General features: G+C 40.3%; 1 protein-coding gene across 5 annotated transcripts in view; it reads left to right on the forward strand.

Moving 5' to 3' along the window:
- The window catches only part of GRIP1 (glutamate receptor interacting protein 1), a 305,928-nt gene that overhangs the window by 122,983 nt on the left and 159,194 nt on the right, over positions 1-23,751 (forward strand). For all 5 annotated transcript variants that reach the window (XM_061416574.1, XM_061416570.1, XM_061416571.1 and 2 more), the window contains 2 exons: positions 17,341-17,476; positions 20,501-20,646. In XM_061416574.1, coding sequence (XP_061272558.1) covers positions 17,341-17,476; positions 20,501-20,646 — 282 coding nt within the window. The remainder of the gene's footprint in view (positions 1-17,340; positions 17,477-20,500; positions 20,647-23,751) is intronic.

The following is a 23,751-nucleotide window of genomic DNA, read 5'->3' on the forward strand; positions in this document are numbered from 1 at the left end:
CAAGTTTCTTAATCTATAAAATGAAAGTGTTGTCCTGTTTACAAGGTTATCCTGAAGGCTAAATTAGAAGACAGATGTGAACCATTTTGAAAAGTACTAACTGCTTTAAAAGGAAAGATAATCTTAAATGGTGTCAGAGATTTCTTCGTTTTACGTTTTCTCTTCAATTCTGCTCTCACTCCTGGAAGACGCATGGGGACATCTTTGTGGGAAAAGGAAGCCAAGTAAATGTAGCTCTAAGTCCCATCTTGTCCTGAGTATTTAAGAAGTCTGATTTCCTGTTGAAATTTATCCTCCCTTCATTTGTTTTTCAGGTAGAGTGCCCCCCACAGTCATGGTTCTTTCAATTGTCTTAGGAGAAGCAGTGCCTCTAAGCCACATTTAGCTCCCAGTGTTAGGCACTAAGCCCCTGACTCCCTGACGACTCGCTCTCACTAGCTGCCAGGGCAGCCTCACCTGATGTCTGTCTTCTCAGGGTTTCCCTCTGCTGGTCCTTTTGTTTTTAAATTTTATTGAAGTATTTATAATGCTGTGTTAATTTCCTCTGTACAACAAAGTGACTCAGTTACACATGTATCTACATTCTTTTTCATATCCTTTCCCATTATGGTTTGTCTCAGGGTCTTGAACATAGTTCCCTGTGCTATACTGTAGGACCTTGTTTATCCATCCTATATATAAGAGTTTGCCTCTGCTAATCCCAAACTCCCATTCCTTCCCTTCCCTACCGCCTTCTGCCACCTTGGCAACAACATGACTGTTCTCTATGTCTGTGAATCTGTTTTTGTTTTGTAGGTATGTTGATTTGTATCATATTTTAGATTCCACGTATAAGTGATATCATACGGCATTTGTCTTTCTCTGCCTGACTTATTTTGCTTAGTGCGATAATCTCTTGGGCCACCCATGTTGCCGCAGATGGCATTATTTCATTCTTTTTAATGGCTGAGTAATATTCCTTTGTAGATACCTGTACCATATGTACCATATCTTCTTTATCCATTCATACCATATTAAGATATGGTACATATCTTAATATGTATCATATCTTTTTTATCCATTCATCTGTCTATGGACACTTAGATTGGCTCCCTATCTTGGCTATTGTAAATAGTGCTGCTATGAACATAGGGGTGCATGTATCTTTTTTAATTTCATGGTTTTCCTTTGCTTGCAAGTGTTTCTTCTCACTCACACAGCTAGATAAGACATACTTCTCATCCCTTGTTGTTCAGTAGAACTCTCAGACCAGACCATCTGATCACTCTAATCCTAGCATGGGAGCTCTGGTTTTTCATATCTAAATAGTTATTCAATGTAAGATACTACCCAAAAGGATATTCTAAAAGACATACAAAAATAAAAGACTCTTCCCCCAACAATATCTCATTAATGTACTAAGCAAATTCTGATACCTCCATGTCTCCAATTATTAGACCTAAATGCTAGTAATATTTGAAAGTTACTTTCACCTAAAGAAAGACATTAAGTCTCCAAATACACATTCATAGCCTGCAGGGAGTTTGCCCTGGACCAAAGGTTGAACTGTTTGTTATTCTTCAGGCTCCTAGGCCATGCTGTGCACCAGCCACATTTCACTGAAATTATTAGTATAGACATTTGTCTCTTAGACGTTTAGAATGTAAGCTACAGAAAGGTAGAGGCTGTGATTATGGGGTCTTGGAAATGCTAGCCCCTGGCAGAGTCTGAAAATAACAGATCCTCACAAAATGTTTTTGGACCAAAATGATCCACAAGTAGCTGTGGAAATGAAGTTAGCTTCTCTAGGAAAACATTGAAGATCAGAGTGATTTCAAATTTAGCCATGCCAGTTGCTTAGTTTCACTTGTAGAATCTCAGTTTCAATCGTGTCAACACTTTAAAAATTTGAGTACAACCACCTGCAAGTAAAAAGTCACAGATGGGGAAGTTTTCCCGGAGAAAAGTTGCCTGGGGCTCTTGAGATAAGTGCAGTTATTGGATCTCCTGGCCAGTGCCTTTTGCTCGTCCTTATGGATTCTCAGATATAAATGTCTACCTCTCAGGCCATCCCACTCAGAAACAAGGGGAGTTTCACCGAGACAAGTCACTCCTGTTTCTGAAAACTTGAATATGGTGTCATCTTGATTTTTAGGTGACTCCATAGGAACATATCACTGATAGGTTTGACATTATTTGCTGTTTCATGACCCCTACCTGAAATGCACACAGATTATAAAATGTCAGCCAGCAGAGGGTGTTCTTTGATTTTCACCTTGCTCAAATCTAATCTGACTTCAGATCTTCAGGATTTCTTAAGTAGAGTACATGGATGGAGTTTAGGGTATCCCTGAATTCCCCTGAAATGGTAGCCACAATTTTTTCTGAGAATAGAACCCATGGCTTTCATTAGATTCTCAAAGGAATCTGTGTTTCAACAAGTGGTTAAGTACTGCTGCTAATGGTTTTGTCTTCTCTTCATAACAATCAAAATACAGAAGAAGATTAGCAACCTGCATACCTGAAATGTTTCCTATATCCAAATAATAATAATGATAACAGTAATACCATGACTAGCATATATATTGAACACTATGTGGCAGGTACTATAGTCATTTCCTAATGAGAATTTTATTACTGAATCTTCACAACACCCTAAGAGTAGGTCATTTTTAAAAAAAATTATAGTTAGTTTAGAGCGTTTTCTTGCTTCCAGGGCCTGCTTCTCACGAATGTGGTGGTGTGGTGTGTGTGTGTGCCCTGTGCACACGTGTGTGCCTGGGCACTCGTGTGCACAGGAATGTACATGTCTCAGTGATCCTGGACACCACCTCACAGTTCTCTGGAAACCATGCCCTTGACTCATATTCTGAAAACAAATTCTTATGCTTCATCTAAAAGCAAGAACAGAGAATGGTATATGAGAAGTGGTAAATGTTTTATAGCAAAAATTATACAACTTTGTTTGAAGGTAAATATATACATATTTTAATTTAAATCAAGTATAATTGATTTGCAATGTTGTGTTAGTTTCAGGTGTACAGCAAAGTGATTCATATTTTCCAGATTTTTCCCTTACAGGTTATTACAAAACATTATTGGTTATCTATTTCATCTACAGTAGTGTATATATGTTAATCCCATCCTCCTAATTTATCCCTCCCCACATATTCCCCTTTGGTAACCATAAGTTGTTTTTCTATGTCTGTGAGTCTATTTCTGTTTTATAAATAAGTTCATTTGTATCATTTTTTAGATTCCATATATAAATGTTATTATATATTTGTTTTTGGCGTACTTCACTTAATACATAATCTCTAAGTCTGTCCATATTTCTGCAAATTTCATTAGTGCATTCTTTTTATAGCTGGGTAATAATACTATTTTATATGCATATGCTGTGCTGTGCTTAGTCTCTCAGTCACGTCTGACTCTTTGCGACCCCATGAACTGTAGCCCACCAGGCTCCTCTGTCCATGGGGATTCTTCAGGCAAGAATACTGGAGTGGGTTGCCATGCCCTCCTCCAGGGGATCTTCCCAACCCAAGGATGTAACCCAGATCTCCCGCATTGCAAGCAGATTCTTACCATCTGAGTCACCAGGGAAGCCCTTATATGCATACATCTGTGTGTGTGTGTGTGTGTGTGTGTGTATAAAATGTGTGTATAAAATATGTATACCACATCTTCTTTATCCATTCATCCACCAGTGGACATTTATATTGTTGCCATGTCTTGGCTACTGTAAACAGTCCTACAGTTGAACACTGGGGTGCATGTATCTTTTTGAATTAGTTTACTCTGGGTACATGCCCACAAGTGTGACAGCAGGATCATATGGTAGTTGTATTTTTAGTTTTTTAAGGAACCTCCATACTGTTCTGCCTAGTAGCTGCACCAATTTACATTCCCACCAATAGTGTAGAAGGGTTCCTTTTTCTTCACCTAAAGGTAGATACTTTTATTATCCTTGTTTCAGATAAGGAAGCTAAGACCCGCTCCCCCCAAAACAATTAAATGACTTATAAATTGTGACACTGGGAAACTTAGTAGCAAATTTTGACAGTTAAATCATCGATTTTGGAAAAACAGAACGCTGAAAGAATCCTAGTATTGCAGTAATTTAAAAGCAGTGATGTTTTTTCTAAATGCTTCAAGAGACATATTTAAATCATTTACACCAAGAATCCACATGTCTGCTTTATCTATTTTTAAAAAATGCTGGTTATGCATCATGTACTTTCCGGGATCTCAGATTTTTGTGGCTGGTCCTGCATATTTGTGTATCCTCTTTCTCTAGAGGTGACCTGAGAAACACGCAGATATTAATCTAGCCCACCCCGTCACCGTGGGAGATAAATACAGATCATAATTTTATTTCACATGAATATTTGTGAAAGGTAGTATTTATGTGCGGTACATCCCTGCCATGAATCTAACTTATGTTCAGATTCCCAGGGGATGAGAAAAATTCTGGTACATCCCTCATGTCACTAAACAAAGGTGCAAAGTGCCAGAAGACCTTTCCCTACTAGTCTAGGTGGCAAGAACTGAGACAGAAAATGCAGCCATTCATCACAGAAACCCAGCTTTGAGCCCAGCAGCTTTGCTGAACCAGGGGATGTTAGGAGGAACTTGAAATGAGTATTGGAAAAAGCATCTGTTTATTTCCTGAGGGGGATAAACTTCCCAGTGGCACCTCTAAAAGTAATATACAGACAAAACTGTATTGTGAGCAATAATATTCTCTCCAATAGTATTCTGGTGTGAGCTTCAATCGCCCTTATGAAGGCAATGGTAAAAAAAAATAATCAACCAAAGAAGCTCAGGGAAATAACTGTGTGATCCTGCTTTATCATTCTGCCTTGGCACCACCCAGCAAGAGCTGTTTGCCACAAGCTGATGCTCATCTCCAGGTCGTAATTCCCTGTGTTGGGACTGATGTACCCATTCATTCAGCAGCTCCCAGGAAGCACCTACCACAGTGCCATTCTAGGCACTGGACACACAGCTGGGAAGAAAACATCTCTGTCACTAGCATCTGAAAGTTTGTGACTTTGTGTATTAAGTTTTCATCAATAGCATTTCTATCTTACTGTTTATGATATAATTTTTAAAATCTGCTAGTGAATGGAAGTTCAATAAGTAAAGAGCTCCCTGGTGTCTCAGATGGTAAAGAATCTGCCTAAAGTGCAGGATACCCGGGTTCAATCCCTGGGTCGGGAGAATCCTCTGGAGAAGGGAGTGGCTCCTGGCACACTACAGTCCCTGGGATTTCAAAGAGTCAGACACGACTGGCTGACTAACAAAGAGCTCCACCAGGGCATACTTTGCTGAATGTGCCCATGATGGTTGCTTTTTTTTTTAAGTTTTTAAACATTTTAATTTGTTTATTTATTTTGGCTGTGTCAGATCTTAGTTGTGGCATGTGGGATCTTTAATTGATCTTCAGTTGCAGCATTCAGGATTTAGTTCCCTCACCCAGGGATCGCACTCGGGCCCCCTACATGAGGAGCATAAAGTCTTAGCCACTGGCCCACCAGGGAAGCCCCAGTGATTGCTTTTAAAATGCCTTTTCTCTTTTTGTGATATGACTCCAAGGTGAGGGTCTTACAAACCCTTTGTTTGGGATGTGACAAAAACCATTCAAAGAATAGGTTTTCTCTGGTACTTAAATTTCATCTCAGTTCTCTGTGAAGTCATGTGACTTCACCTTCTCCAATCAGTCTCAGCAATACAAACTTTCTCTCTTTCCTTAATTCCCTTTTAGTGACTGGTGTCAACAGCCCTAAATCAAACAAGGTGGAAACCTTGAGAACCACCATCCCTCCCAGTTCCTTGCTCCCCACACACTAATGCATGTCTAACTCAGGGAAATTCATCCCGGTGTATCTGGAGTTAGTGCCATCCACACAGCTACTGATGGATTGCAGTTTCTCACGTTTTACCCACCTGTCCCCTCAAGTCCATGCCTCCCTTTTTGCCTTAGCATCTGTCCACACTCCAGTTCTTAGCTTCCCTTACAATTAGATGTAGATATGGAATCAGTTCTTGCCCTTGGGATGTGAACAGAAGCAGGCCAGTGGTGGCTGTTAAGAGAGTTATTTATCTCCATCCCCCAGGGAAATGCAGACAAGATACTGTCCTAAGGCAAAAGTTTCCAAACTCCCTTTGTTCACAGAGCCCTTGACATCTCAGTAGTTTTTGCACTGTACTTCTAGGTCAAATGAAATATCAGTAGCCCCACTTATTAGTATCTAGGTCCAAGCAATATAATCCATATTATCTCCTAACCATTACCATGGATAAATTTAAAGAACCACAGTTCAGTTCAGTTGCTCAGTCGTGTCCGACTCTTTGCAACCCCATGAATTGCACCACGCCAGGCCTCCCTGTCCATCACCAACTCCCAGAATTCACTCAGACTCACGTCCATCGAGTCAGTGATGCCATCCAGCCATCTCATCCTCTGTCGTCCCCTTCTCCTCCTGCCCCCAATCCCTCCCAGCATCAGAGACTTTTCCAATGAGTCAACTCTTCGCATGAGGTGGCCAAAGTACTGGAGTTTCAGCTTTAGCATCATTCTTCCAAAGAAATGCCAGGGCTGATCTCCTTCAGAATGGACTGGTTGGATCTCCTTGCAGTCCAAGGGACTCTTAAGAGTCTTCTCCAACACCACAGTTCAAAAGCATCAGTTCTTTGGCGCTTAAGTACTTAGTAATGATATGTTTGTTGGGCATTGCTGTTTCTCAAACCTTCAAATCAAATGAAACATTGACAAGTTCATTTCCTGTTCCACATCGTGCCACATGGACCTTCCTTTCTTGTCACAGAAACCACCACCTAAAAAAGAAAAAAGCTTTGGAAAGATAGGCTATCAAAAAAAGCAGGGCTGTGTTCTAATGTTGAGCAAAACTGTCTGTATCTAGTAGGTGGTATTGTATCCAACTGATACCAAGTATGGCTGTAATTCCCTCACATTTTAAAGATAGTTCACCGTAGTTCTGTGAGTTCACTTTGGAACCGTGGGGCGCCTTGTGCACAGTTTGGGAACCAGAGCCCTGGGGGATGACAGAGGCACAAAATGGAAGAAAACACAGCTCCCCACATCTCCATGTGAAGCAGAGAAGGCTGCTGATTGGGAACACCCACCCCACTCAGGCTTCCGTGTGAGTGAAATAAGCTTCTTTTGTGGTTGGACCATTATTCATTTTTGCATTTGTTGGCACAACCTGAGTGTTAAATCACTTCAGTTGTGTTCGACTCTGTGCGACCCTATGGACTGTAGCCCACCAGGCTCCTCTGTCCCTGGGGAGTCTCCAGACAAGAATACTGGAATGGGTTGCCATGCCCTTCTCCAGGCATTCTTCCTGACCCAGGGATCAAACCCAGGTCTCGTATGTCTCCTGCATTGGCAGGTGGGTTCTTTACCACCAGCGCTACCTGGGCAGCCCTGACACAGCCTAGCCTAAGTTATTAATATCTTAGAGTACTGCAGTGACCTAATGGTTCTCCTTGACCCAAATCTAATGTCTTTTTCCCAAGTTCATGTTGTCATCACAAAATCTACTGCTTTACCCTAATAACAGGCTAAACCTAAATAAGTGTTTCTCAATCTTGACTGCATGTTAGAATTACCTGTGGAGGTTTTAAAAAAGATCCTAGTGCCCAGTTCCCCACCTGTAAGGATCTTCATCTAATTGAAACGGACTAATTCCTTGACGAGTACAAACTACCCCAACTCACCGAATCTCAAATAGATCATTTGAACAGCCCTTTAACTATTAAGGGAAATGAATTTGTAATTTAAAAACTCCAGACACAGATGGCTTCATTGAAAATTATACTAAATGTCTTAAAAAAGAATAAACAGCAATCCTACACAATCTCTTCCAGAAAAACAGAAGAGGAAAGGATGCATTTCTCAATTCATTTTATGAAGCTAGTATTATTACACTGATACCGAAACCAAAGGGGGAAAAAAAAGAAACTACAGATGGTATTTGTCATGAATATAGATGCTTCCCTCATAGCTCAGTTGGTAAAGAACCTGCCTGCAATGCGGGAGACCTGGGTTTGATCCCTGGGTTGGGAAGATTCCCCCTTCAGTATTCTGGCCTGGAGAATCCCATGGGGTTGCAAAGAGTCAGACACAATTGAGCAACCTCCACTTTCATAGGTGCAAAAAAAGTCCTTAGCAAAATATTGGCAAATGAAATTCAGCAATATTAAAAAAAAAACAATTATACACTGTGAGCAAATGGAGTGTATTTCAAGAATGCAAGATTGGATCAATATTAGAAAATCTATCAATGTAATTCAGGATATTTTCAGACTAAAGAAGAAAAATCACATCATCATATCAGTGCAAAAAGAATGTGGCAAAATTTAAGCTCAGGATAAAAACTCTGTGGGTTAAAAAAAAGGAATAGAAGGGAATTTCCTCAACTTGAAAATCTACAGAAAACCTACAGGTAATATAATACTTGATGGAATACCGAATTCTTTTCCCTTAAGATAAGGAACAAGGCAAGAATATCTATTTTCATTACTCTTATTCAACAGAGTACTGGAAGTTCTAGCCTATGCTTTAGGCAAGGAAGGGAAATAAAAGGCATATAGATTGGAAACAAATAAAAACTATCCTTTCTTGCAGATGACATGATTGTCTACATAGAAAACTCTAATCTGCAAAAAAAATCCTAGAACTTTTAAGTGAGTTCAACAAGGCCACAATGTATGCGGTAGCTATATAAAAATCAATTGCATATCTGTATACTAGCTATGGACATATGTACATCAAAATTAATAATGCAATACCATTTTCAATTTTACACCCAAAATAAAATACTTTGTTGTAAAACTAAAAAAACATGTATAGGGCTTGTATGCTGAAAACTACAAAATGCTGATGGAAAAAATCATAGAAGTTTCTATATAGTTAAAAAGACATATTGTGTTTATGGATCAAAAGACTCAACATAGTAAAGATGTCTATTCTTTCCAAATTGATATACAGCTTTAATCCAAATCCTATCAAAATACCGGCAAAAGTTCCTATAGATATAGACAAGATTAGTCTAATATTTATATGGAAAGGCAAAGAAACTAGAAGAACTGAAGTAGTTTTTATAAACAATAAAATAGAAGCAATCAGCCTCCACAGTTTCAAGACTTACTATATAGATACAGTAATGAAGGCTGCATGGCATCTGTGAAGGGACTGTGTTTGTTGTTCAGTTGCTCAGTCGTGTCCAACTCTTTTTGACCCCATGGACTGCAGCACACCAGGCTTCCCTCCTTTACTATATCCTGGAGTTTGCTCAAACTCATGTCCACTGAATCAGTGACAGACTGATTTTTCACAAGGTTCAAAAGCAATTTGGTGGATAAGATAGCCTATTCAACAAATGGTGCTGGAGTAATTAAACACCCATCCCACTCCCCGCCCTCCAAGTTATATGAACCATGACTAAATCTCATACCTTATGTAAAAATTAACTTAAAATGGATAACAGACTTAAATGTAAATATTGTGGTTATTACATAATATTATAGAACTTAGAAGAACTTTTGGAAACTGTAGAAGAAACAAGAGAAATTTCCAGGATCTAAGGCCCAGCAAAGAATTCTTAAAACTTGACAACAGCGTGACCCATAAAAAGAGAAACTGATCAATTAGACTTCATCAAAATAAAAACTGTTGGCTCTGCAGAAGACCATGTTAGGAGAATGAAATAAAATCTCCAGACTGAAAGAATATATTTGCAAACCACATATTCAACTGGGGACTAGTATCTAAAGTATATAAGAAACTCAAAACTCAACCGTAAAAAAAGCAAACAATCTAATTAGAAAATGGGCAAAAGACCTGAAAAGACATTTCACCAAAGAGGATATGCAGATGGCAAATAAGTACACACACACAAATTTCACATTTCCCATTAGAGAAATGGCTCAACTTAGCCAAGAATTAAAACTGTAGTTAGATATCACTAACAGCCATGTATTTATTTAAGTAAATACATATTTATTTTAAAGATTCAATTAAGTGTCTCACACATATCAGTGTGGCTAAAATAAAAACAGTAACAATCAAGTACTGGCGAGAATGCCAGTGGATCATTCACACGCTGCTGGTGGGAATGCAAAATGGTACTGCTATCTCGGAAAACAATTTGACAGCTCGTTAGAAAACTAAATATGCAACTACTGTATGGCTTAGCACTTGTACTCCTGGGCATTTATCCCTGATAAATGAGTAATTATGTCCACACAGAAACTCACATATGAATGTTTGTAGCAGCTTTATTCATAGTAGCCCCAAACTGAAAACAACCAAAATGTCCTTCAACAGGTTGATGGTGATACCAACTTTGTATGTCTATACCATGGGACACTACTTAACAAGAAAAAGGAACTCTTGCTACGCACAACTTGGATAACTCACCAGAAAATTATCCTGAGTGTAAAAAGTCAACCACAAAGTTTTCACACTGTGTGACTGCATTTATTTAACATTCTTAAAATGGCAAAGTTATAAACACAGAGAATAGGGTCAGTTCAGTCAATTCAGTCGCTCAGTTGTGTCCGACTCTTTGCAGCCTCATGAATTGCAGCACGCCAGGCCTCCCTGTCCATCACCAACTCCCGGAGTTCACTCAGACTCACGTCCATCGAGTCAGTGATGCCATCCAGCCATCTCATCTTCTGTCGTCCCCTTCTCCTCCTGCCCCCAATCCCTCCCAGCATCAGAGTCTTTTCCAATGACTTTACTCTTCGCATGAGGTGGCCAAAGTACTGGAGTTTCAGCTTCAGCATCATTCCTTCCAAAGAAATCCCAGGGCTGATCTTCAGAATAGACTGGTTCGATCTCCTTGCAGTCCAAGGGACTGTCAAGAGTCTTCTCCAACACCACAGTTTAAAAGCATCAATTCTTCCACGCTCAGCTTTCTTCACAGTCCAACTCTCACATCCATACATGACCACTGGAAAAACCATAGCCTTGACTAGACTGACCTTTGTTGGCAAAGTAATGTCTCTGCTTTTGAATATGCTATCTAGGTTGGTCATAACTTTCCTTCCAAGGAGTAAGCGTCTTTTAATTTCATGGCTGCAAGGAGGTTTAAAAAAGCGTTGAAGTAAGAGAGTAGTGGGTGATCTATAAAGGATAATTTGTGGGACCCTTGTGGTGATGGAAATGCCTGTATCTTGACTTCATCAAGATAAGTATCCTACTTATATATAAGTATTATAGTTCTACAAGATGTTACCATTAGGGGAAAACAAGGTAAAGAGGATCAGGGGCTTCTCTGCATTATTTCTTGTAACTGCATATGACTCTTACAATTAAGATTCACTTAAAAAATTTCCCTGCTGGTCCAGTGGTTAAGAATCCACCTTAACAGTACAGGGGATGTGGGTTTGACCCCTGGTCAGGGACTAATATTCCACATGCTGCAAGTAAACCCAAGTGCCACAGCTACCCAAGTGCCACGTGCTCTGGAACCTGTGTGTCACAATGAAAAAGATCTCAAAGGATGCAAAAAAGATCCTGCATGCCGCAGCTAAGACCTGATGAAACCACATAAATAAGTTAATAAATAAATACATATTTATTTAAAAGATTCAATTAAATATCTCACAGTTAAAACATTCGGCTTCAATCCCTGGATTGGGAAGATCCCTGGAGAAGAGAATGGCAGCCCACTCCAGTATTCTTGCCTGGGAAACCCTATGGACAGAGGAGCCTGGCAGGCTACAGTCCATGAGGTCACAAAGAGTCCGACATGACTGAGCCACTGAACCAGCACCAGGAGGTGGTGTTCAGATTGATTTGGTCTGCGGTGGGCACACACGCTGTTATTTCCAAGCCCCCCAGGTGCTTCTAACATGCATCCAGAATTGAAAAAGTGTACATCCCAAAACCTAGGTCATCATCTACCATTTCTTGTTCCTCTGCCTTTAACATTGCCCTTCCATTTGCTGAGATGAGGCTGCCTTCAAGACCTGGCTCAAAATAACTCCTCTGAGGAACTGTCCAGAACACAACTTATCCAGTCTGGTGATGGATCCTCCCAGGCTGCACCATGGTGACCCTGCACTTACTCTTGTCGTCACTCTTTGCTGTAATTGTCATTTTTTGTCCATCTCCCTGACTTCAGCAAGTGTGATTACAATTGTTCACCTTGCAATTGCCTGATCATTTAGCCCCTGAATTTTAGGGACCTTCTAAAAATTACAAGTAACTCTCTTTTCCTGCTGTTAAGCCTAATTGTACTTTTTAAATAATCGATGAGGCAAGAATTTCTGGACACCAAGAGTTTCACAGAACAGAACAAGATGATTATGCTGTATGTTTATTCTATGCAAAACATTACAATCTTCATACTACAAAGCACTAAGATGGTCTGATCTGGGTTCTGTAGGCCCTATGCCTATGATACGTCTTTGCCTTCTTTCTTCTTTAATCTCTCTCACGGGTGATACTTTTGGTGGCGTAACATCCAGTCATAACCGAGCATCTCTTTCAGTAGCCTGCCTTCCTGCAAAGGCTCTTTCTGTTCTTTCATAGCAACATTAATCAGCCAGCTGGCAGACTTTAGGAATATCATTTTTCACAGAAACTTTGCATGGAAGCATGTTCCATTTTTGCAATAATGTAAAATATACTTTGTGTCTCACAAATCCTATTGGCATTTTTTTTGATATTGTGAACTTTATAATTTAAGGAGCATTGCCATATTTTTTATGTTGGATTATAGAATATCAGTTCCTTAATATCTGGGATTTTCTCTGTTTGGTTGAGTTCTGTATCTCCAAAGGCTAGAACAGTACCTGGTACATAGTAAGTGCTCAGTTTTTACTGAATGAATGAATGAATGAATGGGATAGCTTTTCTTTTGTTCTGGGCTTGTATTCCCTCAGAAGTGTGTTAAAGTTTTCTTCACAGAGATTGTGTATATTTTTCATTAATTTTTTTTCTTAGGGATTTTAGTTTTTTGACTATTGTAAATGGAGTTTTTTCTTTTACAAGAACATTAACTAGTTGGTATTTGTTTATAAAAGGCTATGGTTTTCTGCATATTAATTTTTAACCACCTATGTTATTGAATTTTTTTATTCATTTGCAAGAATTTTTCATACTTCTCTTGTTTTTGCCAGGTACTTCTCTTAAAACTTTCCAGAGTTTTAAGAGGATTGAATTACAAGCCCAGAGAAAAACAGCAAGCAACTAAATTTCATTGTAGCAGTGAGATTCTTATTGGTTGTGCATGTACTGGTACACATGTGAACCTGCAATTTCTTTTCTAAGATAATTAAACATGATGATTAAGGAAAATGTCAAATCCACGACCGGCTCAGTCATTGCCAGTTAAGCATCATCTGTTCCCTGAGCTGCTTGCTGATATGGAGAGACTGCCGTCTTTACTACAGAGTCCTCTTAATTTGGGGAGGGACATTTGCAATTTAAATCACAAAGAAAGAAATTGTCAGTATATACTGACGTGTTTCACTGCGAGCTTTGTTCAGTAAACCTTGCTATACAAGGGAACTCATGCAAATGAACGCATCTGTCTTCATTTCTCCTCGCCATTAGGTCATTATGCAAACATTAAGCACCAAAAAAGACATAAAATGATTGATTAGTGTAGTGGAGCGTGCAGGTTAGCAGAAAGCCAACTCAAGAAGCCTGTTCCTCCCTCCCCACATTGCTGCTTTTCTCCTCTCCCATTCGGAAACACCCATAAATGATTTAGTCAGTCCATCCACTTCAGTGTTCTTGCCTGGAGAATCCCAGGGACGGCAGAGCCTGCTGGGCTGCTGTCTGTGGGGTCGCACAGAGTGGGACACGACTGAAGTGACTTAGCAGCAGAAGCAGTGTCTGGAGATATTTATTGGCAGTTAACATTCTTGTGATTCAGCACATTTTCTTGCGACAATATTCTATCCTTACTCCTGAGTTTTGCCTAATTTAGATTCCCCCTTTGGTCTGTTCTACTCTGCTAATCCTGATCGATAAATACAGACGGATTAGACAGAAGACAAAATTGTGAAATTGATGTTCTATTTGGAACAGCAAGTCTTCATTTCACATTGTTGCCAAGACCACCTCCTCTGTGGCCACCTCGCCCACAACCCACACTGTGGCGTGGTGCTCTCTGATTCATCTGCCTCTGTGGCTGTGCTTTAAGTACCTCTGACTTTTTCCATCTTTGAGTTTCATCGTCTGGTTCATAGTAATCACTCAGTAAATGCTAGAATCAGTGAATACACAAATTACTCAGTTAAGTGGTACAGTACATTAATGTTTTCTTTCGTGTTATTAGAACTAACTATTGGGGAAAGGTTTGAAATCTTTTTAAACAAGAGGGTAATTGACTATTACTACTTTTAAAAGTAACCCAGATGGATTTGTATTTTAACAGAGATCAAATTAAACTCATTGAATTTAGCTTTTCTAGATTCTCAGATTCAGCCAGAGGTCTGGGAAGGACCTAGATACCTTCTGGAGAAAATTGCATTGTCCTCATCTTATAAGTCTGAATCTATGGGGCTTCCCTGGTAGCTCAGTTGGTAAAGAATCCACCTGCAATGCAGGAAACCCCAGTTCAATTCCTGGGTTGAGAAGATCCCTTGGAGAAGGTCCATGGAGTTGAAAAGAGTCAGACACGACTGAGCAACTTTCACTTTCTTTTCGTGTCCTATATCCCATGTTATTCAGAAAGTACTGTCTTGAAAACCTGAGTAGGAGTGAAGTTCTTATTAATTGAAACTTAATTCTCCCTTCCTTGTTACTGTTTTAGAGTTGCTTCTCTGTGTATTTCTAATTGACCTTTAAGACATACCCTTAAAAATCAAGGCTCCCAACTCCTCAAGTACAGCTCTGTAATGAACTGCTTAACCAAAGGGAATCAATCTACATAGTTAAAGAAAATGCAAACAATTCTTTCGTTGGGCAGAGTTGTTGAACACATTATGTCTCTGTAATGTGAATAGCCATCATCTATTTTGTAATTTTCGTTCCTTTATTGTTAACCTTATTTTTACCTAGCCTTTTGCCAAGGAGGACTTAAAGGGGTTGCTTGTTAAGTTACCTCTTCAGGTATCAGCTGTGCCTGTGTATTTCTTTATGGAGTGTAGAGAGGGTTGCTTTGTTCTATGTTGAGGGGGCATATGAACTGCACACTGTCACGGACTTTTGTTACAAATGCACCTGGTCAATGATGTAAAAAGCCCTGTGCTTTTATATATTCGACAAGAATTTTACTTCTTGTTCAGTCGCTAAGTCGTGTCCAACTCTCTGTCATTCCATGAACTGCAGCACGCCAGGCTTCCCTCTCCTTCACCATCTCCCAGAGTTTGCTCAAACTCATGTCCATTGCATTGGTGATGCATTACAACCACTGCATCCTCTGTCACTCCCTTCTCCTCTTGCCCTCCTCAGCGTCAGGGTCTTTTCCAGCAAGTCTGCTCTTTATATCAAGTTGCCAAAGTATTGGAGCTTCAGCTTCAGCATCAGTCCTTCCAATGAATATTCAGGGTTGATTTCCTTTAGGATTGACTGGTGTGATTTCCTTGCTATCCAAGAAACTCTCAGGAATCTTCTCCAGCACCACAGTTCAAAAGCATCAGTTCTTCAACACTCAGAGAATTTTACTTCTTGAATTTCGATCATTATTTGATCTCTCATTCAAAATGTAGTAAATGAAGCTGACATCACTCACACTCATAGCCTCTTCTGTGGGTTCTGTTTTAAATCAACAACAACTCAGGTATGCACTGTCCTGAAACTGCCATGAAAAGAGAAGAATGCAAGGCTGGCAATCCAAAGCCTAGACTGACATTAATACATCGAAATCAGTGGCCTGTTCCTGTCTTCCTTCTCCAGGTACTCTGTTCTCCTCACTAGACAAGATGAGAAATTATTTCTTTCTCTAACACAATTTGACTTTTTTATTGGCTAATTGGATGGGAGACCAGCAGCAATAATTCAAAAACCTTTATGATATGCATTCATAAAATTTTGAAATGATAATTAACACTGCCATATGTAGTTAAGAAAAGGGCAGAAGTGTGCAAATAATCTTTTCGCTCTTTTGACTTTGAAAAGGAAAGTCTATTCTTGCATTTTAACATGAGAATCTCTGATGTCCTAGGAGTTCATAATCCCTGAAATTCATAACCTGATTCAGGAAGAGTTGGAAAACTGTTGAGTTTCCCCATTCCTACCCAGAGAGTATATGCAGAGTTGGGGATAACAAACAGAATTTTGAAATAATGCTTGTCATAGTTAATCTCTGGATGGGTAAATGTTGAGGCATTTCTATTTCTGAAAGCAAGGAGAGTCAAGTTTTCTTTCTGTGGTGCCTTCAATCAAAAGATTTGGGTTCTCTCTTGGTGTGTGGGGCTTCCCTGGTGGCACAGTGGTAAAGAACCCACCTGCCAGTGCAGGAGATGCAAGAGATGCAGGTTCAATCCCTGGGTCAGGAAGATCCCCTGGAGTAGGAAATTGCAACCCACTCCAGTATTCTTAACCTAGGAAATCTCATGGACAAAGGAGCCTGGTGGGGCTGCAGTCCCTAGGGTCACAAAGAGTCGGACCAACTGAGCATGCACGCATACTTGGTGTGTAGATATGACCCCCACACGATTGGTACGATTTAAAAATTTCAGGAGAGGAGCAGGCAGATAAGGCAGAGCAGCGATGAGAATTAACAGAATTCCCTGGGGATTCTGAGGACCAACCCTGCCTTAATATAGTGTGACACATTTTGTAAGAAATGATGTAAGTTGTAACATGACGCTATTGTACTTTGTTTTCTGAAAGACCAAAAAGAAAAAAACTAGAGTCAATAATATTTTTCTTGAACTTGTAGAAAGCTCTTCTCTTATGTCATTTGTCTTCCTCAGCTAAAAGGTATCGCAGACTTGGAGTCTGCTGCTGCACTGTATTATTATTTAAAATTCCATTACAGCCCCTTTACCTTATGACTCTCAATTGCTCCCTTTAGAGTTACAAGGAGAAACATGAGAGAAAGTCACTTCAGAATGACAGGAAACAAAGGGCGAATATTATCCTGTACATAAGCCATGTCAGACTATTTATTGTGAATCTAGCACAAAGTACCCCACTGGTACCCATTTTAATAACCTTTAGTGGAATCGCTGCTCCGCCTTATCTGCCTGCTCCTCTTTACAAGACGCTCTGCAAATGGCAGTGGAAAAGAGGCCGCAGAACTTTACCCACAAAAGAAAAAATGCAGAGCGTTTATGGGGAGGAATCACCTCACCACCCACAAAGACAACCCTTTGTGCTCCTGCTGTCATTAACTGAAGCAGATTATTTTCTTTTAACAGAGGAATTCAAGGGCTCCACTGTGGTTGAACTGATGAAGAAGGAAGGCACTACCCTTGGGCTGACGGTCTCGGGTGGAATTGACAAGGATGGCAAACCCAGAGTATCTAATCTGCGGCAAGGAGGAATCGCTGCTAGGTAACTGCATCGCAGGGAAACGTAGAAAAAGGAGTGAAGGTGTAATTAATTCAGAACTTAAAGCTCCATCAGAAAAGGTCACTAATAGATAAATGACACTGCCATCTGCCAGGTGGAAGCCCAGGGGGTGGGGAGGAGGCAGATTTCAGAAGGATGGCTTTTCTGGCCCATGCCAAAGTCACCAGGGAGCTCTTGTGTCATCTCAAGAGCAGTCAAGTCCTCCTAAGATATTAATTTTAAAATGCTTGTGTCTGGACTTCTCTGGCAGTGGTGAAGACTTCACCTTCCAATGCAAAGGGTGCAGGTTTGATCCCTGGTCGAGGAGCTAAGATCCCACATGCCTCGTGGCCAGAAAACCAAAGCATAACACAAAAACAATATTGTAATAAATTCAATAAAGATTTTTTAAATGGACCACATCAAAAAAAATCTTTAAAAAAAACCAGCCGCCCGTATGGATTTAGTCCTCAAATGTGCCCCTACTGCAGTGGGAGTGAGACTGTCCAATCATCTAACGGGGAGTGGGTGACCCATCTTCTGTGGACAGGGGAAACTGCCACATGAGGAGCCCAGACAGCGAGGGAGGCCCAGCTCCAAGCGTCTCAGTAACAGTTTTACTTGTCCTACATATTCTCAGCTTTTCTACTTGTGAGATTTTCCTTTCATCGGGACAAAGAGATGATTTCCAAAAGGGCAGAAGGCTTAGCTGAGAAGGACTGGTTTTGTCCTTGTTCTTATTAGACTGCAGACGGCACTAGTTCTTGCTGATGACAGAGCGTCCTGAGTGCTGGCCAGGAGTGGGTTTGCTCTGTAGCCAAAATCGAAATCTACCTCGGAAAGAAAGGGTGGAATGGTGAGGTTTCATTCAAAGTGAGGTTGCTGCTGCTGCTGCTGCTAAGTCACTTCAGTCGTGTCCGACTCTGTGCGACCCCATAGACGGCAGCCCACCAGGCTCCCCTGTCCCTGGGATTCTCCAGGCAAGAACACTGGAGTGGGTTGCCATTTCCTTCTCCAATGCAGGAAAGTGAAAAGTGAAAGTGAAGTCACTCAGTCATGTCTGACCCTTCTCGACCCCATGGATTGCAGCCCACCAGGCTCCTCCGTCCATGGGATTTTCCAGGCAAGAGTACTGGACTGGGTTGCCACTGTCCCTTAAATCCTGGACACCAGAACTCGTGTCCACAGAATCCCAAATTAAGTTTTAGAGTTCTTACCTTATTAAGTGCCACCTGAAATAGTGGTTATTTTCAATGATCAGCCTATTTGTACAATTTATAAGCTCAAGCCAATTGATTGCTCCATGATCTGCAGTACTGTTTGTAAAACCAAGTTGATATCAACACAAGCAACTTAATCTCCTTCCTTCAGGGTTTGTGGGGGGTTTTTTTGCATTTTTTAAAAAGTTGAAGTATAGTTAATTTAAAATGTGTTAATTTCTGCTGTACATCAAACTGATTCAGTTCTACATATTAATATATATACAGGGCTTCCCGGGTGGCTCAGTAGTAAAGAATCTGCCTGCCAATGCAGGAGTCACAAGAGATATGGGTTCAATCCCTGAATCGGGAAGATCCCCTAGAGAAGGAAATGGCAACCTGCTCCAGTATACTTACCTGGAAATTTTCATGGACAGAGGAACCTGGTGGGCTACAGTCCATGGGGTCACAAGGAGTCAGACGTGACTGAGCACACACACACACATACACGCACACATATATATGTATTATTTTTATATTATTTTCCAATATGGTTTTTAAGAGATTTCTTTCCACCATAGCCTCCTTTAATTTTTAACAGTCATAGCCAATTCGTGATGCTGGAACTTCGTGTGTCTCCAAGGTTTCTTTGTATGTAACCCCTAAAGCAAGCATGACTGGCAAGGGAGGGGGTGAGAATGTCGTTCACACATGTATTGATCTTATAATTAAAAGTAACACTCTGCCAGTTAGAGTGAGTATTATTGATCACCAAATATTTATTGTTTAAGCCACTACCATTTCACAGGTAGTAAACCAAAATAAGTCAAGATAAGATACCTGCCCTTAGGGGGTTTATAATCTATTAAGGGAAATAGGGTATTAAAAAAAAACATGAAAAGTTTGGAAGCAATAATCACATTGTGTAATAGTAAAAAGCAACAACATAAGAGTTGTCACAGTGCATGAGACAATTAAGTTGCCAAATAAGTGTCAGTCAGTAAACCTGGGTTAAGAGTGACCATGTGTACTCTAGAGAGGATTATGGAGGTTCTGAAGAGAGAATGACTGGAGCTGGGCTAATGTAAAACAAGTGAATTCATTCTTTTTATTTGGGAGAACATATTATTGAATTAAGTCCTATCATTGGTCTTGCTGCCTGCTCTTGGTTTAGAAGTAGAGTTTGACTAAACGCCCCAAAGTAGCCACAGTTCTATTATGATGGTGAGGAGAGAGGAGTCTGTTACTGAATTCCCGGCCTTCGTTGTAATTTCTTCTTCACTGATACTTTTTGAAATCAGTCCTGCTATAAGTAATAAATAGCAAAATAAAATGACCTTCTATATGGCCCTGGACATACTTCTAGTGAAGATACCGAAAGTGGTGAAATGTCCAAAAGGCAAGCAGCAACATTGAAAGGGAATAAGAATGGAAAACTTCTAGTGTGTCCAGGATACAGATAATCTGCCCCAGGAGAACCAACTGTTTAGGGGCAGAGCAACTACAGGTAGTTTTCTCTTTATTTCACTTTTTGATGCTCTTTAAAAATAAAAGAGGTAAAGGCTTGGGGAAAAAATCAGAGATAGCAGCAGATGCAGTAGAGGACTTGGAAAGCATATAGTCAGCGTGAGTGAGAGGGATCCCTGAGCGTCTCATCCACCCTCAGCTGCACTCCTGCCCTTAGGAACGAGCTGCATCCTAGGAGGCAGGGACCCTGCTGTGTCGGCCTTCTGGGCTTGCATTTTTATCCATGATAGCAAAGTAGGAAATATGATCAGACTGGCCCATGGGGATGAGAGCTCCACTAAAGCGACTCTTTGTTTTGCAGAAGTGATCAGTTGGATGTGGGTGACTACATCAAAGCAGTGAATGGCATCAACCTGGCCAAATTCCGCCACGATGAGATCATCAGCTTGCTGAAGAACGTCGGGGAAAGAGTAGTTCTGGAGGTGGAGTATGAGCTGCCACCAGTCTGTAAGTCATCACGGCCAGAGGCAGAACAGCTGCACCATGTTTTTGCCTCAAACTCTTGGTTCTCCTTTTTTTTTTTTCCTCTTTTGCCATCGTTGTCTTATTACAGGAACAGCAGAGCATACTTTCTTAATATTTAAAAAATTATCTGAATTTCTATTGCCTACTCCGGAAGAATGTAAAAGAGCATAAATGATGATGAAATTATCTAGGACTCGTGTTTCATTAAAGCCATCTGTGAACATCAGAGCTGAACTTTAGTTCAAATAGACAGTCAATTCCTAGCTCCAGTTTTTACTAGCTGCATGCCTTTGAAACAGTTACTTAAGCTTCTTTTGTTTCACTTTGCACATCTGAAAAATGGGGATGATATTAGTAAACTATGATACTACTCATGGTTACTACATAACAGATCTCATGGATCTGTTATGAGGATTAAATGAGTTAGCGTTTGTAAAGCATTCAGGACAGTACCTGGCAATATAAAAATGTTTGGTAAATAATACATATACAAATCAATCAAAACTATAAGGTAGGCATTATTATCATTATTATTCTCATTTTACAGATGCTTAAGTTAAGTACGTTTTCCCAAATTAGTAGGCACCGAAGTCAGAGCTTTGCTCTTCTGTACTACTGAGAACTGAGATTGATTATTCTTCATAACTGGTGATAATTTATTTGTTTAGTGATGACTTATTGAGCATTACCGTGCTCCAGCCTGTCCCCCAATGAACGTCAGTAGAATTTACACTCTAGGAGGGACTTCCCTGGTGCTGCAGATGGTAAAGAATCTGCCTCAGTGCAGGAGACCGAGGTTCCATCCCTGGGTTGGGAAGATCCTCTGGAGGAGGAAATGGCAGCTAACTCTAGTATTCTTGCCTGGAGAATTCCATGGACAGAGGAGTCTGGCAAGCCCCAGTCCATGGGATCTCGAAGAGTCAAAAACGACTGAAGAGACTAGCACTACTACTACTACTAGAGGAAGACAGAAAATAAAATAAAACCACAATAAATAAGTTAATTACAACTGATCCTTGAACAATGAGGGGTTAGAAGTGCCAGTCCTCCTTGCAGTTGAAAATCAATGCACAACTTGTATTTGAGCCTCCATATATATGATTCCTCCAAAACCAAGGTTCTTCCATATCCTAGATTCAACCAACCAGGTATAGTGCAGTACTATAGGATTTACTATTGAAAAAATCCACAGGTACATGGACCCACACTGTTCAAACCATGTTGTTCAAGGATCAGCTGTATGTAGCATGAATGTTATGGGTCATGAATGCTGTTGGGGGAAAAAAATAAAGCAAGGAGAAGGGTTGGGAGTGTGGGCGGGGAGTGTCATTGGCAATGTGAAGTAGAGTGGTTAGGAACAGTTTCATTGAGAAAGTGATATTAATCGGTGACTTGAAGGAGGTGAGGAAATTAGCTATATGATTTTCTGAGTTAAAAGAGTTCCAGAAAGAAGAAAATGCCAGTGCTGAAATCAAAAGACAGGAATAATCTGGCCTTTTGTTTGGCCAGATTAGAATAATAATCTGGCCAATAATCTGGCCTAGTTCTAGAAACATAAAGAAGGACAGTATGGCTGGAACAGAGTAAGCATGAAGAGAAGTGGGGGAGGTGGTAAGAAGTGTAAAGGATAGCGCATCCATGTAGGCCAGTGGAGGGACCTTAAGTGTTGCTCTGAATGATGAAGGAAAGCATTGTATGGTTTGGGCAGAGGAGTGACATGATCTGATTAACGTTTTCAAAGGCTCCTCTGGCTGCTGTGTTGAGAATAGACTGCGAGTCAAAGGTAGAAGCTTGGGAGACCATTTGGAGGACTATTGCAGTGATCCAGGTGAAGGTGATGGAAGAAATGGAGAAAAGCGCTCATATTCCCCAGCTATTTTGAAGACAGAACCAACAGGATTTCCTGATGAATTTAATGTGGGTTATGCAGAAAGAGGGGGCTTCTCTGGTAGCTCAGCTGGTAAAGAATCTGCCTGCAATGCAGGAGACCCTGGTTCAACCCCTAGGCTGGGAAGATCCCCTGTATTCTTGCCTGGAGAATCCCCATGGACAGAGAAGCCTGGTGGGCTACAGTCCATGGGGTCACAAAGAGTCAGACATGACTGAGCACCTGCAGAAAGAGAAAAGTCAAGGACCATCAGAAGGTTTTAAGCCTGAGCAACTGGAAGGATGGAGTTGCCATTAATGGGGGTGGATAAGAATGTGGGCAGAGCTGACTTGTGAGAAGATCAGAAGTTTATTGCTGGAGGAAATTGCCTTGTGGTCCAGCGATTAGGCATCTGTGCTTCCAATGCAGGATGTCCAGGTTCGATACCTGACTGGGGAAACTCAGATTGCACAAGCTGTGCAGCGTGGCCAAATTAAATAAATAAAATTAAAAAAAAATTTTTTTTAAGAAGTTCATTGTTTAAAATACTACGGTTGAAAAAAAAAAAAATACTACAGTTGAGGTGCCTATTTGACATGCTAAGAGAAAATGTCAAGAAAATGTTGAAGATACAGTTTGGCATTTGTGAGAAAGATCTAGAGTTGAAAAGTAAATTTAAGAGTAATGGGACTAGAGATGATGTTTGAGACTTTGGGATTAGGAGATAGCACTCAGAGAGTGAATGTATAATACATACCAATCATGAGTTCTTATTCTTAACATAAAATCTAACACCGAAAATCTCATGGTGATTTTATAACAAAATCAATTGGAATCTGAGTTCTAAAACTTTGCTACAGTGTTTTTATTTTCAGTAAGAGCCGGCAGTAAAATAGAGTGTTGAGAGCTAGCACTGTGTCACTAGCTAAGTGTCAGTTTTGTCCCTTTCTAGCTTTGTGACTTTGGGGAAATTATTAATAAGTTCTCTGAGCTATAGGTTTCTCAGCTACAAAATGACTGTAATGGATGTAGAATTTTTGTAAGATTTCAAGGCTGTAACCATGTATTTAGATCATAAGCACAGACTCCGTAAGCCATAGTGTATCTTAGCCATATTACTATTATTATTGTTGTTGTTATTGTTATTACACTGAAAGTACTATGTTTCTTGAACTTAAAGCCAGTTTTTTTGAAATCACTATCTTACACCACTGCCTAGG

Source organism: Bos javanicus, chromosome 5, assembly GCF_032452875.1.
Source record: "Bos javanicus breed banteng chromosome 5, ARS-OSU_banteng_1.0, whole genome shotgun sequence".
Classification (NCBI taxonomy): domain Eukaryota; kingdom Metazoa; phylum Chordata; class Mammalia; order Artiodactyla; family Bovidae; genus Bos; species Bos javanicus.